Here is a 17,128-nt window from a genome sequence, read left to right as displayed (position 1 = left end):
ACAGAAATATACTGTACTTTCTTTTGACAACAGTTCCCTTTGTGTATGTATATTGACAGCAACTGTGTGTCACAAAAACATTATCGCTCTCTGTTCACAGAAAAGCAGGCCAAAAGATGATTGACCTTCTGAGTGATCTTGACACACTTCTTGCTTCTGATGGTCACTTCCTGTTGGGCAAATGGACTGAAGCGGCTTGGAAGTTCGCTCTTGATATAAATGATACAATCTTGTACGATCTCAACTCGCGGAATCAGGTGACATTGTGGGGCCCAACTGGACAGGTGAGAAACAGAGTAGGGAGGAGATGGCAGTCTTCATTTTGGATCATAGTTACAACCTTTTAGCCTCAAGCTATGAGATTATGCTTGTGCGATTAAAATTTGTTATTGTCATTTTTAATTATACAAATATTTCACATGCATAAATCTCACAGAAGCAAATCTTTAATGCACCATACGTGGGCAGATCAAGAAACGGGGTGTGCACTCTCCTTTTGTCCTGAAAATCTTATTGTGACCATTGAAACTCTCTTGAAATCAGGTTAAAATGAACTGTACACTTGCTCACACACTCGCACGCCTTTCTGAAAAGGCTGTATCCATCCCAGCCATATGTGTATAACTCTCAACAGACACCTACCCTTCACCCGATAAAGGAGCAAGCACACACTCCGAAACATTTTATTTACAATAACGAAGTTGATATCCATAAATCCTGCTGTTCTTTTTCATTCCACTTCTAAATGCCCTGTAAAGATTTGATTCTTTACTTTGAGATTAATGGTTATTAATTTGTTAATGTTACAATGCACCCAAGACAGTTATTGACACATAACTTGATGCATTTATTCAGAACTCTAAACACCACATTATCTTTCTAAAAAATGTTAATTAGAGTTACAATGATTTTTTTTTAATGTCTGGAGCTTTGGAATATTTTGAACCTATTCTGAACTTTCATCTGTGCCTCAAATGTCATAGCAAGAACCTCATGGAAGAATTTCAGCGTGAAAGTCATTCTGGAGATGTATTCTTGCTGCAGTCTCAAGTACCGGAAACCCAGGAGCTGACTTCCAAGCACTGTCACACTTACTCTTAGTCTTAAGTGCCACCTTTGCTCTCTGAACTGTGACCTTTGTATTCCACTCATGACCACTGTCGTATTCCCTCCTGTTACTAGGGGCAGCAGTCTTGTAGTTAAAACATTTACTTGTCACGCTGAAAACTCAGTTTTGATTTAGTGTGTGAAGCCCAAGTATGGTGATATTGGTGGAATATTGCTGAAAGCGAAATAAAACTGGACCCACTCACTCACCTATGGTTTTGTAGCGTTGGCAATCAGAAACCAAAACCACTATCGATTATTGGAGGACTTTTGATTATTGATTGTGAAATATATACATTCTTAGTGTAATCACAAATTTTAAGGGGTGTTCCACAGTTGTTTTGTAATTATTGCTTTTTCTAACCAATGCCAGACCAAATATATTTCTTGTTTAATGGATTTTTGTCCTCAGAAAACCTGAAGGCAGGTGGGAAAAACAATAAAAATAAAATCACTAGTGAAAGTAATATTCCTTCTACCTACTAATGGTAATTTACTTTTGAAGTGTATATGGGGCAAAGTGTAATCTAAGATTTTCCTGTAAGTTTACATATTTGGCCAATAAAAACATGAGGATTAATTTTGGAATGGTGAAAATTATTATTATTCTTTTTTTCATCTTATTCTTGAAAAAATACTAACAGTGGAACTGTAAAGCAAGAAACAAAGTTGCTGTGGCCTAATACTACAAAGCACACATGCAACAAAGACACTGGAATTGTAATTAAACAATAACATTAAAAATTCTATAATGTGCTTAGCTTTATGCTTCTGAGCATATTTTGTTCATGAATAGTCATCGAATTTATTGATTAGTTTGTTTCAATCAAGTGTGTTACACTATAACAAATATTTTTTTACAGTCGATAATCATTTTTAATCTTTCTTTTGATCGATTTTCGATAATTTCGATTATTGGAACACTATGGTTTTGTGTTGTGTTGTAGATCAGAGACTATGCAGCCAAACAGTGGTCTGGCCTGATAAACAAGTAAGTCATAGGTCTGTCATGTTCAGATAATTACAGAATGTGGACTTTTCATCTTGATAGTGGTGTCAGTTTGGAAAAGGTATCAAATGATTCCGTGGTGCTAAAATTTCTCATACCAGCATTTATTTCTAATAGAACATCCATGTAGAATACCATCTTTGAGTACATGAGAGGGATGTCAGGATGTCTCATGTGCCACAGTGTAACATGCAGAGTTTTGTCCCTTTGTAGTATAAAGATCTGATGATGACTGGTTTGAAGCTGAGATTGGTGCTGATTGTGCTGCTGGTTCATGATCACGTTCTTGTTGTAGGTACTACAAACCAAGATGGCAGCTGTTTGTTGATAGTTTGGTCAACTGCACTAAAACTGTGAGTAAGATTTAGATGTGTGTTTGTTCAGTATGGGTATGACATCCTAGAGTGATGGAAATTAAGTGACATGTTTGAGGAGGGGTATTTGAAGCAGTACAGCCCAGAGATGGGCTGTTAAGACATGGTACATGACAATCATTTGGCCACCCTTCATTCCAAAGCAATGTGAACTCTGTTGCCTTGAAACCATTTGTTGTAAACCTTATACCTGTCTTCAATGATTTTAGGGCAAACCATTCAACAATGTGGAGTACGACCAGAAAACATTCTCCAAGGTGGAGCTTCCATTCTCCAATGACCACACATCCTTCCCCACCACTGTTACAGGTTTGTATACACTGGTAGCTACCTCACCTGATCTTGTACAGGCACTTCACCTGATCTTGTACAGGCACTTCACCTGATCTTGTACAAGTAGTTCACCTAATCTTGTATAGGTAGCTGACCTGATATTGTACAGGCATCTCACCTGATCTTGGACTGTTAGCTCATTTTATCCTGTACAGTTTGCCTGTGTAAAGACATACACACATCCCCAAATTTGATGTCTCAGACCAAACAGGTCTTACTCCCCATGTGCCTGTCAAGTGCAGACTGGGATCAAGGTTTTACCATGTGTTTCCAGCCCGCCTACCTGAAGCCATAATTCTAGCAGAGATTGTACTCACCATCCAAGATGCAGCCTGCCATATGTTTTCCTGTCAATTGGCTACTATTTATATTTTTAACTTGCCTTACCATAGGTCTTATGCATATTACCTCAAGCTTCCCTAGTAGAGATCAGACAGACTTTGATTCGCCATTCCCTGAATGGCTACCTCGTGTAATCTACGGATGTAGTCACGGAAGTGACATGATCTCCCTACTCGCGGGAAGCGAGCCATCCCAAAATTCACTTTTACTTCTAGCATTCGTCTGTTCAGACGTGTTTGTTTCGCTCGGAGTTTTCCTATTGTGTTGAATAAAGTTGTCGTTCAACAGGTAGGTGTGTGTTGTTTCCCTAGGTGTGTGGTTAGTTAAATTGAATTTAACTTCACTTACCTTGCTACCTCTTGTTGTAAATGTTCCTTTTTTCTCACTTCGATGTGGGTTTTCCTGCGTCGTTTGTGAGGTGTCATGGCGGGCTTGGAGGTTCTTTATTCCGTCAGGGATACTTCCTCCATCTGTTCTGCTATTTTGTATGGTATTTGCTCCCTGTTTTTGCCTTCTTTTCATGTGTTTTTTGTTCCACGTGGCATGTTTCGCAGGTAGCCATGTTGGTTGCTGGCCGTCGCTGTCGCGAGCTTACAGGCGTACCCACTTCAGGTTGGGGGTGCGCTCTTGCTGCATTTTTTCTGTAGGGGTGTTTTTCGTTTCAACCTCTAGCGTTATTGATTTTTTCACGCTTCGGGTATGTTTTTATCTGGTGCAGTTAACTGTGTATGACTCGGCAGTTTTGTACTATCTGCAAGGGGCAGAAGTCAGCCAAGGATCCCCACCCCTCCGGATTGTTCATCACAGACCTGTTCCCTTGACAGCCGCTGTCAGCATTGTACTAGTCTTTCAGTGGCGGATTTCAAGACCTTTTTATCCGTCCGTAGGAAAAGGTTTACTCAGCGAAAGAGGAGAATGTCTTCCCCAGCTTCCTCATTAGGTTCCTTACAGGACGACCCGGAGCTGCCTACCTTTACAGCACCAACGCCGACGTCTGGTTTGGAGCGCTTGTCTGTGACGCCGGTTTGATTGTCTCCGGAGCCACTTCGCTCGGATGCCTTTGTCGACTTATCCCGTCCGGACGCCTTTGCTCACCCAAAAGTTCAGAGACTTTTACGGTCTCTCCTGACGCCCAGCACTTCAACAAGAGAACCAGCGCCGACCACCGCTGCTGTGCCAGCGCCGACGTCAGCGCCTACCTTGATTCCCGAACTTGTTTCAACGTCAACGCCTATGCCTATGCCAGCGCCGACGCCTACGCCAGCGCCTATGCCTATGCCAGCGCCGACGCCTACGCCAGCGCCTATGCCCACATGAGCGTCCACAGCCTTGATGGGGACACCCTCACTGGTTCCAGTACCATTGCCTATACCTACGCCAGCGCTTGTTCAGACGCCGGCTCCTGTGCCTCCGCCAGCGCCTTACCAGATCCCCAGGATTTCTCACACGCTATCTAGAGAAGAGGTGTTACAATGTCAGTTAGACGAGGAGCGCGCTCGGCGCTTGGAAGCGGAGCGCTCAAGATGCAGATCGCGGTCCAGATCTCCGAGAGGTCGACGCTCCCGTTCTCCTCACCGTAGTCAGCGCCGGCGCTCACGCTCACGCTCTACTAGACGTTCCATGGAGGATTCCCATTCTAACAGGAGTAGACGGCGCTTCCGATCGCGATCTAGATCTCCTCGGGGCTCTTCCAGAACCCGGCGTTCACGTTCTCCAGAGGCCCCGCGAGTTTCTCTGAGGGACTCCTCTACTCGGACGCCATCTACCTCTTCCACCCAACGGCGGGAATCGACTTCAGTCTCTTGGGAGGATTTGGAGGAGCAACACTTCTGCCCTGACTATGAGGAAGAGGCAGGTGTAGGCGAGGATGATGGCACCTATCTACCACTATCGGCAGTGTTTGAGTGGATTGCTGATAGGCTACCTGTCCTTCTCCGTCAGTCGACCCTAATAACCCGGCGTCCATCCGTTTGTCCCCGAAACTACTCATTCCACCTCATGCTATGGTGGCGGATGCAGTGTCTCTCCTGGACGAGGATTTTGCCAAGCTGTCACTGAATCCTACGATCAAGGCGTCTAAGTCAAGGAAGTCAGATTACAAGATCCACAGTCTAGACTTCACCGATAATGGTGCGGCTCAGGACGACTCACTCAAGAGCTTGTCAGGTTCTACACTCTCGGCTTATAAAGTGCAGGACTCCAAATTAGGGGGATTATTTCTAACGAAGGACAATCTTGTCAGGGTCCCTCCAGATCGGTGACAGAAGATTCTGGCGTTTGCGGATCGAGGTCTCTCTCAACCCATGACCCTCAGAGAGTGGCAGTCTCTGTTGGGTCTTTTGACATCGGCGCAGGATCTTACTCTCAGAGGGCGCCTTATGCTACGGCCCTTACAGAGGTTTCTGTCACCATTCATCCAGATGAACGATCTCAAGTCACAGGTTCTTCTGCCTCCACATCTACATCAGTATCTTCAGTGGTGGATGGTAGAGTCGAATGTCTGCGCCAGCGTCTGTTTGGAAGGCTCCAGTCACGACCACGAGTTGTTCGTGGACGCGTCCCTGCTAGGGTGGGGCGCCCATCTGGCCGGCCGGACGACATCAGGGCTGTGGTCCGACGCCGAAAGGTTGTGGCACATCAACAACTTGGAATTGCAAGCCGTCATTCTAGCAGTTCGCCACTGGCTACCGATTCTGTCCAACACCAAGCTCCTGGTGGCGTCGGACAACTCCACAGTCGTCTGGGTTATCCGGAATCAGGGCACGACCAGGTCCAAGCAACTCCTAGACCAGATGTTCGTGTTAGCAGATCTTCTAGACAGCAACGGGAATCCCCGGCTGCAAGAATATTCTGGCAGACGCGTTGTCGCGTCCAGGCAGACCTTCGCCAACGGAATGGATGCTTCATCCAGACGTGTTTCGTCAGATTTGCCTTCGCCATGGGAGACCCCTGGTGGACCTCTTCGCCACCAGCTTCAACCATCAGCTACCAACTTACGTGTCTGTCGTGGGAGGGTCTAGACGCCTACGCTTTTCCGCCACCCGTTCTTCTCCCGGAAGTGATTGGCAAGATCAAGCAGACACAGCTTTTGGTCGCGCCCTGGTGGCCAGCCAGACCGTGGTTCCCCGATCTGCGACGCCTCGTCAGCGGAGATCCGGTTCAGCTCCCAGATTGGCCACACCTTCTTCATCATCCTCACAGCCAACAACTCCATCCAGATCCGCTGAGATTCCATCTGCACGGCTGGACCATTTACAGAAGGCATTAAGGGCGAAAGGCTATTCCTCACGTGTGGCGAATGCCATAGCCCGAGCTCATCGGATATCCACCAGATCCCTTTATGATGACAAGTGGCGCTCATTTGAAAACTTTTGTGCTCAGAGATCACAGGATCCCATGACAGCCTCCCCACAGTTCATGGCGAACTTTTTGATGTTTCTACGCAATTCCAAGCATCTGAAAGGGAGTACGTTGGGTACCTACTTGTCAGCGCTGAACTCTGTCTTGGCGGTCAAGACGGATCTTCAGATTTCTAAAGTTCCAGAACTGGTTGCCCTGCTGAAGGCGTTCAAGTTGGAGGACCAGAAGGTCAAGTTCCGCCCTCCTGCTTGGGATCTAAATGTCGTTTTGCAACACTTGAGAGGACCCCCATATGAGCCCCTAGAGGATGCTTCTTTCGAACTGTTGTCCAGGAAGACGGTTTTCTTACTAGCCCTAGCTACGGCAGCTAGAGTTAGTGAGATTCATGCCCTGGATGTCACACAAGTGTGCTTTGAACAAGCTAGGCATGGCCGAGTCCACTTGGGTTTGCTGTGGGACTTCATTGCCAAGAATCAGCTTCCCGGTCAACCGGATAGACAGTTCTCCATCCCGCCTTTATCGGCCATCCTGGGACGACATGATACGGAGGAGGAGTTCCTGTGTCCAGTCAGGGCTCTTAGATGTTACATCCAGAGGTCTGCCTTGAAGAGACATTCCCGGAAAAGACTGTTTATCCCTTTTTCTTCATCTTGCAAGGGGGAACTAAATAGAAACACTATTGCTCTGTGGCTTCGTACGACTATCCTGGCGGCGTACGATGCCAAGAAACTCCCCCATCCGACGGCGAACAACCCCCATGAAATTAGAGCTCTGGCGTTCACTATGGCCCTCCACAGGAACTGTACGGTGCCACAGATTATGGAGGGTTGTTTTTGGAAGTCGACCACTGTTTTTGCCTCACACTACCTGAGGGACTTGGCGGTCGAGGACATGGAGGGGCTTCAGTCTTTTGGCCCGTTGGTGGTTGCACAGCAACTCACCCGGCCTTCCGCCCATTAGGTAATTATGTTGTTCTTACCTTTGGTCTTAAGATTAACCTCACCCCCTGGGTGCGTCGGTTTCTCTTTGGAGTTCCCTTGGGTTATCCTTTGTCCTGTTTCCAGGTTTGCCATGTGACGTTGGCATTGGTCTCCCGGGTCTCCTGTGCATGTGCTTGGTCTGCTGAAGAGTTGAAGGTCCTCCGGAGTCCACACCACCGTCCTCTCTGTCGAAGCCATATGCATAAGACCTATGGTAAGGTAAGTTAAAAATTTGTTAAAATCTAAATATTTTAGATATTTAAATATTTACCTTACCATAGGGCGGTGACTCCCTCCCAACGCTGGATGTTCCTCCCCACTTTGGACTCTTCAGACCTTTCTTTCCTGCTGCCAGTAAAAGTGAATTTTGGGATGGCTCGCGTTCACGCGAGTAGGGAGATCACGTCACTTCCGTGACTACATCCGTAGATTACATGAGGTAGCCATTCAGGGAATGGCGAATCAACGTCTGTCTGATCTCTACTAGCGAAGCTTGAGGTAATATGCATAAGACCTATGGTAAGGTAAGTATTTAAATATCTAAAATATTTAGATTTTAATAAATTCATACTTTCAAGAATGGTTTGTCTGGTCCAAAGTATATTACAAACTTCCTTCCATGATATTGCTGTAATATTGGAGAATGCAACAAAAAATAATCACTCTCTAATTCTTACTTCTGGAATTTATTACAGGAAGTTCTGTGGAGCTAGCTGCCAAATTTCACGAGAAGTATCGGTCAGAAACTAAGTCCAAGTTCTTTTCCCAGTTCCCAAGAAAATCTGACAGAAATTCTGCCTCCTCAAAACTGCAAGCAAGACAATGGGGGCGGGCTCTTGTTCAATGACCATGAGGTTGTGAATACATAACCTCCCAAACTGCTCTAACATCGTCCTGTATGAAAATACAGTTTTATTGGGTGGTGGATATGTGTGATGCATTCTTCAAGGCTCTCATAAAGTCACAAATGTGTGCAAGATTTTCATCACTATAAAGGATATTTTTATACTAAGTTTTACAACACCATTTTTCATGTTGTCATGCTCAAAGATGACATTCTACTTTCACTTCCATGGATAGGCCAAGAGATATATATCATTTCTATGAAAGGGTAACACTTGAAGTAGCTTGTTTCTCTTTGATTATTAATTACACTGAAAACACCTCGGTACATGTGAGTGTCATTTACTATCAAGAAACTTGCCATCACCTGAATAATACTCAAAAAACAAATAATATCTTGAGGTTAAGAAAAACCAAGTTCCTCCAAGTTTTAAAATCTACTCAATCACTTGACAGTTATATTACCATGGTGGAGTGGGAGAAAGATAGATAGCCCATAGGGTACAATTTCATTATTTTTCACTTTTTGCATTAGGGTACAACCAAGAGCAGTAATCAGGTTGCACCATCAGATATTGCAGCCGACAATCTTAACCCTGTCACTGACAGCAAACAACAACTTATCAGCAGACTGAGTAGCCAGATTCACTATCTTTAGTCAGTATTTGACCCTAACCCAGAGAAACTGCAGGACCTACGGAACGAGAACCACAAAAACTTGTGGGTCCTGATCAGAATATGCGGCTATTTTCTTCCAATAATATGGCAGCTGTGGTGGAAATGTTACCTGAGTGAAATCTGACAATGAAAGTTACCTGTACTAACTATATTTTACCTGCGAGACAATTAAAGTTACCAGTACTACCTGTAATTTACCTGCCTGATACAGAATGGATATAGTGAGACCGTGAAAATATCAACATAATGCAAAGGTCAAACTTGCCAAGTCCTCAAATTGTTTTGGGCTCCATTTGGGTTTATGTTTTCATTTTGTAGATACACATTTATGAATATGATTATTTCATTTCTGGCCTGTATGTCTGAGATTCTTTTCTCATGTTAATGATATTACTAGTATCTTGTTCATCATATTGGCAAATGTTTGTACTTACCTGACTTCTCTGCCATATTCCTTCCATTTCTTAATGTGGATACCATAACGCCTCCGACAAGCTGACAAGTGGGATGGTTAAGTGGTGAAGGTGTTAGCTCAGTGTGTGTAAGGTCAGGGTTTGATTCTCCACGTGATGGTCACTCATAATGCCTATGATATGCTGTAGAGGATTTGATTTGTAAGAGCAAAACTCTTCCAGCGTGTAACTCTCAGTATTTGTACTGGATGTGTGGCAATACTCTAATGTATATAAATATGACATGAAGGGCGATGGTCACCCAAGTAGTTCTTGGATTGAGGGTTTGCGACACTACTACTTGCACATGCACTCAGGAATATTTTTGTATGCTTTTGTTTTGGGGCTTCGAATTAGTCATCTATGATCATGTGCATTTTGTACATTTTTAACAGGTGTTGTAGGAGATCAATTTTCAATGTGTGTACATTCCTTGGAATAAACTGTGATACCTCTAAATGTCTGGTGTTGCATCATTACCTCAAATGTGTTGGTTTATTATTACCTCAATCATTTAAGTATATTGTAGAATTCAGAGAGAGTGAGTGAGTTTAGCTTTACACTGCACTCAACAATATTCCAGCTGTATGGCGGCGGTCTTTAAATAATCGAGTGTGGACCAGATATTCCAGTGATCAACAGCATGGGCATCAATCTGCGCAAATGGGAACCAATGACATGTGAGCAAGCCTGACCACCGATCCTGTTGGTCACCTCTTACAACAAGCATGGCATACTGCAGGTCATTATTCTAACCAGGACCTTCACAGTTAAATTTCAGAAGGAAAGAATAGCAAAAACAATAAATATGATTGTACAATGTGGAAAAAGGAATGCGAGTGTGCTTAGTATTACACTGCTTTTTGCAATATTGCAGCAATATAACAGGGGACACCAGTATGGGCTTCACATGTTATAGCCATGTTGGGAATCAAACCAAGGACTTCGCAGTGATGAGCCATTACTTTAACCACTAGGCTACCCCACCATCCCACCATGCTTTTATCAAGGCATGACTCTTCTTTCCTTTGATTCACGGTTAGTATCTCCGCATTATGTACAGACACAATTACAAATACATTGGGGGGATCTTGTAATAAGATGTACAATAGGATAGGATGCATTTACACATGTTTGTGAGACTTTTTATGTAACACACAAATGTGATCATTAGATCTGGTTGTATAGCATGCAGATATGTGACCTTTGTTCTGTTATTTTTATATTTTAAGTTTTTCTTACAGACACTGCATGTTTATACCAAGTCTTGTGGTACCAGACTGAAGCCATTTAAATGGTTGATTTAGGAGGGGAAAATGTATTTGCCCCTTTCATAAAATGATATTAATTACAAGAAACCAAAACAACACATTGTTTTATGTTTTATTAGTATAAAAAGGTGAAAACAAAATAACAAGTAAATTGACAGGAAAAGGATTCCTTTTTGTACTGCAACATGAGCTGGCCTGGGTTGCTATGGCAACTGGAACATTAGCTGTCACATTTGTAATGGATCAATTATTTGATATTGAAGTGATTAGGGCTAGGTAAAAAAATTGCATTGTCCAAGAAAATGTTTCAAAAACATCACTATTGAATCTGGTAGCAAACAGTAAATCATCCAACTTAAAAAATACATGGTTGCACATATTTTTTGTAAAATGATTATATTTTGAAATAAAACAATATGTGGATTTACAAAAGATAAAGATATGTTTTCTCAATACAGAAATCCCAGGACTCCCCCTTGCAACCACTCCCTCCATCTTCCCCCTTCTCAGGCACGCTTGGTATTTACAGTTTTTACCTGATCTTATTGCTTAACACAATAATTAGTGGTATGCTAGTTGCTCATGTTATCAGCCACAGGTATGACTCACATGCAGCCATGATGTAGCTGAATTATTGGTCACTGGCATAAAACAACATTCAGCCACACAGCTGTACAACATAACAGTAAGTACATGGTTTAAGTTCCACAAAAGCCATTTTAAAGCAGGATAATAGTAATGACAGGGTGATGAGAACAGTTCAGAGATAACCTATACTTCCTGTCTAAAGTTTAAACTCTCACAAAACATTCACTGTGTGTTATCTATCTAACATATAGTGTTTTAAGGGAGTTATATGGTTATATCTATGTCTGATGTCTCCACTAGCTTGGGTGAACCAACTGCAAACCTTATGCTGATGACTTTATGAGGATCATGCATCAAATTGCTGAATAGCATGTGCAAATATTGTACATGTGAACAGCTGCACTTTTGGTGTATATTTTTGGTATTCACCAATTTTTACTGAATTTTATCATTTGTTGAACTGACAATCATCTTTTCAATGTTACAGATTTGTTTTACAAAACATCAGTTCATGAGTAGTCAGTACCTTTAAACAGTATGGGATATTTTGCCAAATTTAGTGTAGAACAGTTGCCTGAAGTAATATAGGTGGTTATAATTACACTAGTGAAACTAGACTTAGTGTAAGTTTGTGATCAGCCTTCATGTGCATGAATCTGGTAGTTTCAAAGCAATTATGGGATGCATTTATGGGATTAAGTTCATAAAAAGCATGACTAATCAGCAGGTAAGCAATATATAATATGAAACTATGTCTATATCTTTAATATGCCAATAAGCTGAAAATTCATGTCAAATGTTAGGGAATGTCTTCGTGGTCTGTTAGAGGATGTCTTTCTGGTCATCTAGTTTCCAGTCCATATGTCCCACATGAGTACAGTTGTCACTCCAACCTGAGGCCCACTCACCCACAGACCAACTGACCATGGGGTTGGTAGGTATGCACTGAAAGAAAATAATTGTACATTTATTCTTTCCATTTAAATACCCAATATGCCACTGTAACTTATAAAGTAAATTTATGTTGTTCAGTGCTGCAATATTCTAGCGGTAGGACTGCTGCCTCCAGGTGATCAAAGAGTGAGTTTAGTTTTACGCAGCACTCGGCAGCTATATGGAGGAGGTCTGTAAATAACCGAGTCTGGACCAGACAATCAACACCATGAGCATTGATCTGCACAACTGGGAACCGATGACCTGTGTCACCCAAGCAAGCGAGCCTGACCACCCGAAGCCATTAGTTGCCTCTAACTCATGGGTTGCTGAAGGCCAGTATTCAGGCCTTTATGGGTCTAGAGGGTGATGAGCATTGTTGAGGTGGGTGGGATTTTTTAGGAAATTCTACCACTACACTTGCTGCATAAAATACATGTGTAAATTCGACAGCTACAATCATTACACAAAATACATGTGTAATTTACGTAATGAGTGTTGTGGTAGAATTTCCTACAAAATCCATTTCTTCACCGATTTCGTTCAAATTTGAAACATATAAAAATTATAGCATCTAAAAACGTTATACGATTGCAAAAGTCAAGATTTATAGTTTTGAAAATTATTGTCCAAACAGAGATTCGAACCTGTGTGCCCCACCACGATATTGCCGGATTATTGCTAGAACTAGTAAAAGCAGTGTGAAACCATACTCAGTCAGTGGAAACAGAATTCTGAAAAGGTAAACTGTAACACTGCTTAAAACACTCACCTGTCTCTTGCACTGCAACATGATGAGGACAACCTCGGTCAAAGTTCACGAGGTCAAAGGTCTTGAGAATGAGGAGAACAATTCCAGCAAGCACAACACTGGACAACGTCTCTACAAAGTCAAAGGAGCCGACTATTACCATAACATGTTCTTGTCTCTCTGGCTGTCTTAAGAGGTACAGCGACCCCCAAAGGTCCGGCATTGGATAACTAGCCAGGCAAGATTAAGTGAGACAAAATTAGACATACGTTCTGTTCAGACAACTTGCCAACCAATATGTGCTAAGTCTTTGAAGGGCATTTAGCAGTGAAATACATAAGAATGAAGAAAACTCCGAAACGTTGTGTTCCCTTAATAAAGAAGTTGATATCCATAAATATCCTCATTCCAATACGTGTTGTAAGAAGCCACTAACGGGATCGTGTAGGCACGCCCGCTGATTAGGTTTTTACATGATATCAGATTCAAATACAGCAGTGAAACAGATATGATCAGTGAACCAAACAATGTCGACATTCAACCCAGACCACCAGTAAAACACATATGACCAGAGATGAAAAGAGATTCAAAATTATCAACCCATTCACCTTGGGTAACAGTGCTTGTTATAACCAGGGATAATCAATATATAGTCTCCCTGCTGTAACTGAAGATCTACCTCGTGTCGAATATCTGCTGCTAAATACGTTCATAATTTATTTTCTTTCAATGGGAGTCAAATGCATTTTGAGCATTCAAATGTACACAAATGTACAAAATGTGTTTAAGTTTACTTATATTAGCCTCTCGTGTTTCGATTATTATGAAATACTCGTAGCAGTCTCTGTACAACGAGCTGTTCAACATTCCTCTCCCAACCAGTTGTCGCCCTTTGCACATTTCGTTTTCGTTTTCAAAGTGCTTGCACGGGAAGTAATAATTTTGATACATTGTCGGACTATATACGCTTTATTAACATTACAATGAATGAGTGAGTTTTACGCCGCCAGCTATATGGTGGCGGTCTGTAAATAATAGAGTCTGGACCAGACAATCCAGTGACCAACAGCATGAGCATCGATCTGCGCAATTGGGAACCGATGACATGTGTCAACCAAGTCATCAAGCCTGACCACCCGATCCCGTTAGTCGCCTCATACGACAAGCATAGTCGCCTTTTATGGCAAGCATGGCTTGCTGAAGGCCTATTCTACTCCGGGTACTTTCACGGGTCTATTAACACGACAACGATCAATATGATTATAATATATACAGCTCAATATCGCAATGGATGGTCATTTATCTGTGTAGTCATTGCTTTCGCTCTTCAAATATCGCGATTGTATTCATACTGTACATTTTTATAGGAAATAATTCACTTTAGGATTGTTGTGGTCAAACGGCTGATGAGGACAATGCCTTACAATAGCAACGTCCACGATGCGTTAAGCTAGGCAGAAACAAGAAGAACACATTTTAAAACTCTTTGGTAGTTTAGTTTTAGGAAGTTGTGGTCAGGTGGTCAGGTGGTCAGTTGTCCAAACACTATCAACACTCAACATTTCATATTCACAATCAGTATGTATGAATATAGAAACAAAAGGCACTTACCGTTATCTTTGAACATGGCTATCATGGTGTTTAGCGTTTAGTTCCAGAGTACACGAGTATTTCCTAGTATATTATTCAGTGACGTCAGTTTCGGATCGGATCGGACATTGATATCACACTGATTTTGTTTACAGTGAGAACTATCTTACAGACATCTTTAAATGTAACAGTTGTTTTTTAATTATACGAGGCTGGGTACTGACTCATGTGTGATTATGACTCCTTCCTACCGAAGAACATATTCTAAAGCTGCTTTATTTGCTAGTATTTCGCTGCGTTATTTATTTATTTATTTATTTATTTATTTATTTATTTATTTATTTATTTATTTATTTATTTATTTATTTCATTTTGGCTGACTGTTATTCTACTTTAGTTATACTTGTATAATTACAGTAGATATTTTTTTCTATTGGCACTCATACCTGAGAATATTCTATGATCCGTGATAGTGAAGTAATGAACTCTGTAATTTTATCAACCAAGTTTTTAGTATACCGATGTAGGGTAACATGTCATTAATACGGGCTTTAGAAAAATATTGCATGGTTGCATATCTGACCTGGTAATCCCCCATGAGGCTTCAAACAGGAGTATGTAAAATATTGAAATTTTAAATGGCAATAAAGATGCAGAAAAACAAACTAAAAAAAAAACAAACATTTTTTTATACATTCCAGATAAAGACCTGTTACATTCAGAGGTCCGAGCCATACCATATGACAGATTACAACATTGATCTGGATTTATGAGACCGAGATGCATGTGGTCACACAGTTGGTCAGATGTCCAACGAGTACCCCACTCTTCACATTCGTTATTGATACTCCAAATCTATGAATACAGCGGTGAGAATAAACTCACTTTTATCTTGGAACACGTATATCCTGATGTTTGAACAAGTGAATCCTGTTGAATGAAACTGTCCATGAAATCCTGTCTCACCAGGGTTCACAAGTGCCAAGTCAGTAAGAAAGCCTTGGGAAAAGAATAGTCCTACCAGCAAAAAGATCATTATCAGATTCTCCATGGTGCTTCTTGTCAAAGTTTCTCTTTTGACGGACCACAAGTGATGCGGCGTTACATGCTGTCACTGAGTTTTACGCTAGTCAATACTAGCGACGTGAACCCTCTAATTTTATAATTAGAAACGAGAAAGCGATATCGCGAGACGAGACGAGACATACTGTTCGGCGTTATTTTCGGATCGGATCGGATCGGATTCGAGACACGACTTTTTGACGCGGAACTCGTTCTACATTTCTGTGTAGAACATGTGGTTACGGCGGGTTTTTTTTATCCTGCTAATAATGCGACTGGTCAATATAGCAGCCTTCATTGTCTACAGGAGACATTATTCATGAGGTGACTTAATAGTCAGTTTATGCCCTTGAAGATTAAAACAAGTTTGTTTGTATTATTGAAATTCATCGCTAGTTATACGGTATTATTAGGATACCAACTTTCCCCACTGTGACCAGATATAATAAACATCTTCAGTGTAATGTAAGTCCAAATTTGACATGTTTATGAAAATGCGTCACACAATCACACAACTGTAAGTTCATTTGTTTTTGACATTACCGTTACCTCGCTTATGAATTGCACATTCTTGAGGACAGTTGTCTTAGCCTCATGTTTTGTGACCGATTCTGCATTTTCTCAAACACAAAAGGAAAAACAAAACAAAACACACACATACACACACACATACGCACACGCACACGCACACGCACACGCACACAAATTAACAGGGACTTAGTGGCAGGCTAAGGGTGCTTTGTAACACCCTGGTATCGAGATGCATGTGGTCACTCAGTTGGTCAGATGTCCAACGAGTACCCCACTCTTCACATTCGTTATTGATACTCCAAATCTATGAATACAGCGGTGAGAATAAACTCACCTTTATCTTGGAAAACGTATATCCTGATGTTTGAACAAGTGAATCCTGTTGAATGAAACTGTCCATGAAATCCTGTCTCACCAGGGTTCACAAGTGCCAAGTCAGTAAGAAAGCTTTGGGAAAAGAATAGTCCTACCAGCAAAAAGATCATTATCAGATTCTCCATGGTGCTTCTTGTCAAAGTTTCTCTTTTGACGGACCACAAGTGATGCGGCGTTACATGCTGTCGCTGAGTTTTACGCTAGTCAATACTAGCGACGTGAACCCTCTAATTTTATAATTAGAAACGAGAAAGCGATATCGCGAGACGAGACGAGACATACTGTTCGGCGTTATTTTCGGATCGGATCGGATCGGATTAGAGACACGACTTGTTTATGGCGCGGAACTCGTTCTACTTTTCTGTGTAGACCAAGGCGGGGTTAATTATTCAGAGATTCAACACTGTCAGTTCTGATTCCACACATGGCATATGATGACATGTGTCAACCAAGTCAGCCTGCTTGTCCACCCGATCCCGTAAGTCAGATGTCCAACGAGTACCCCACTCTTCACATTCGTTATTGATACTCCAAATCTATGAATACAGC

At 42.0% G+C, this 17,128-nt stretch overlaps 1 protein-coding gene across 5 annotated transcripts in view; it reads left to right on the top strand.

Moving 5' to 3' along the window:
• LOC137290378 (alpha-N-acetylglucosaminidase-like) overlaps window positions 1-9,937 on the top strand; it is a 32,747-nt gene extending 22,810 nt beyond the window's left edge. For all 5 annotated transcript variants that reach the window (XM_067821271.1, XM_067821270.1, XM_067821272.1 and 2 more), the window contains 5 exons: window positions 101-284; window positions 2,055-2,098; window positions 2,412-2,469; window positions 2,700-2,799; window positions 8,201-9,937. In XM_067821271.1, coding sequence (XP_067677372.1) covers window positions 101-284; window positions 2,055-2,098; window positions 2,412-2,469; window positions 2,700-2,799; window positions 8,201-8,352 — 538 coding nt within the window. In that variant the 3' untranslated portion in view covers window positions 8,353-9,937. The remainder of the gene's footprint in view (window positions 1-100; window positions 285-2,054; window positions 2,099-2,411; window positions 2,470-2,699; window positions 2,800-8,200) is intronic.
• The last annotated feature ends 7,191 nt before the right edge of the window (window positions 9,938-17,128 follow it).

The sequence above is a fragment of the Haliotis asinina genome, chromosome 7 (genome assembly GCF_037392515.1).
Source record: "Haliotis asinina isolate JCU_RB_2024 chromosome 7, JCU_Hal_asi_v2, whole genome shotgun sequence".
Lineage (NCBI taxonomy): Eukaryota > Metazoa > Mollusca > Gastropoda > Lepetellida > Haliotidae > Haliotis > Haliotis asinina.
This window is presented reverse-complemented; position numbering and strand designations above follow the sequence as displayed.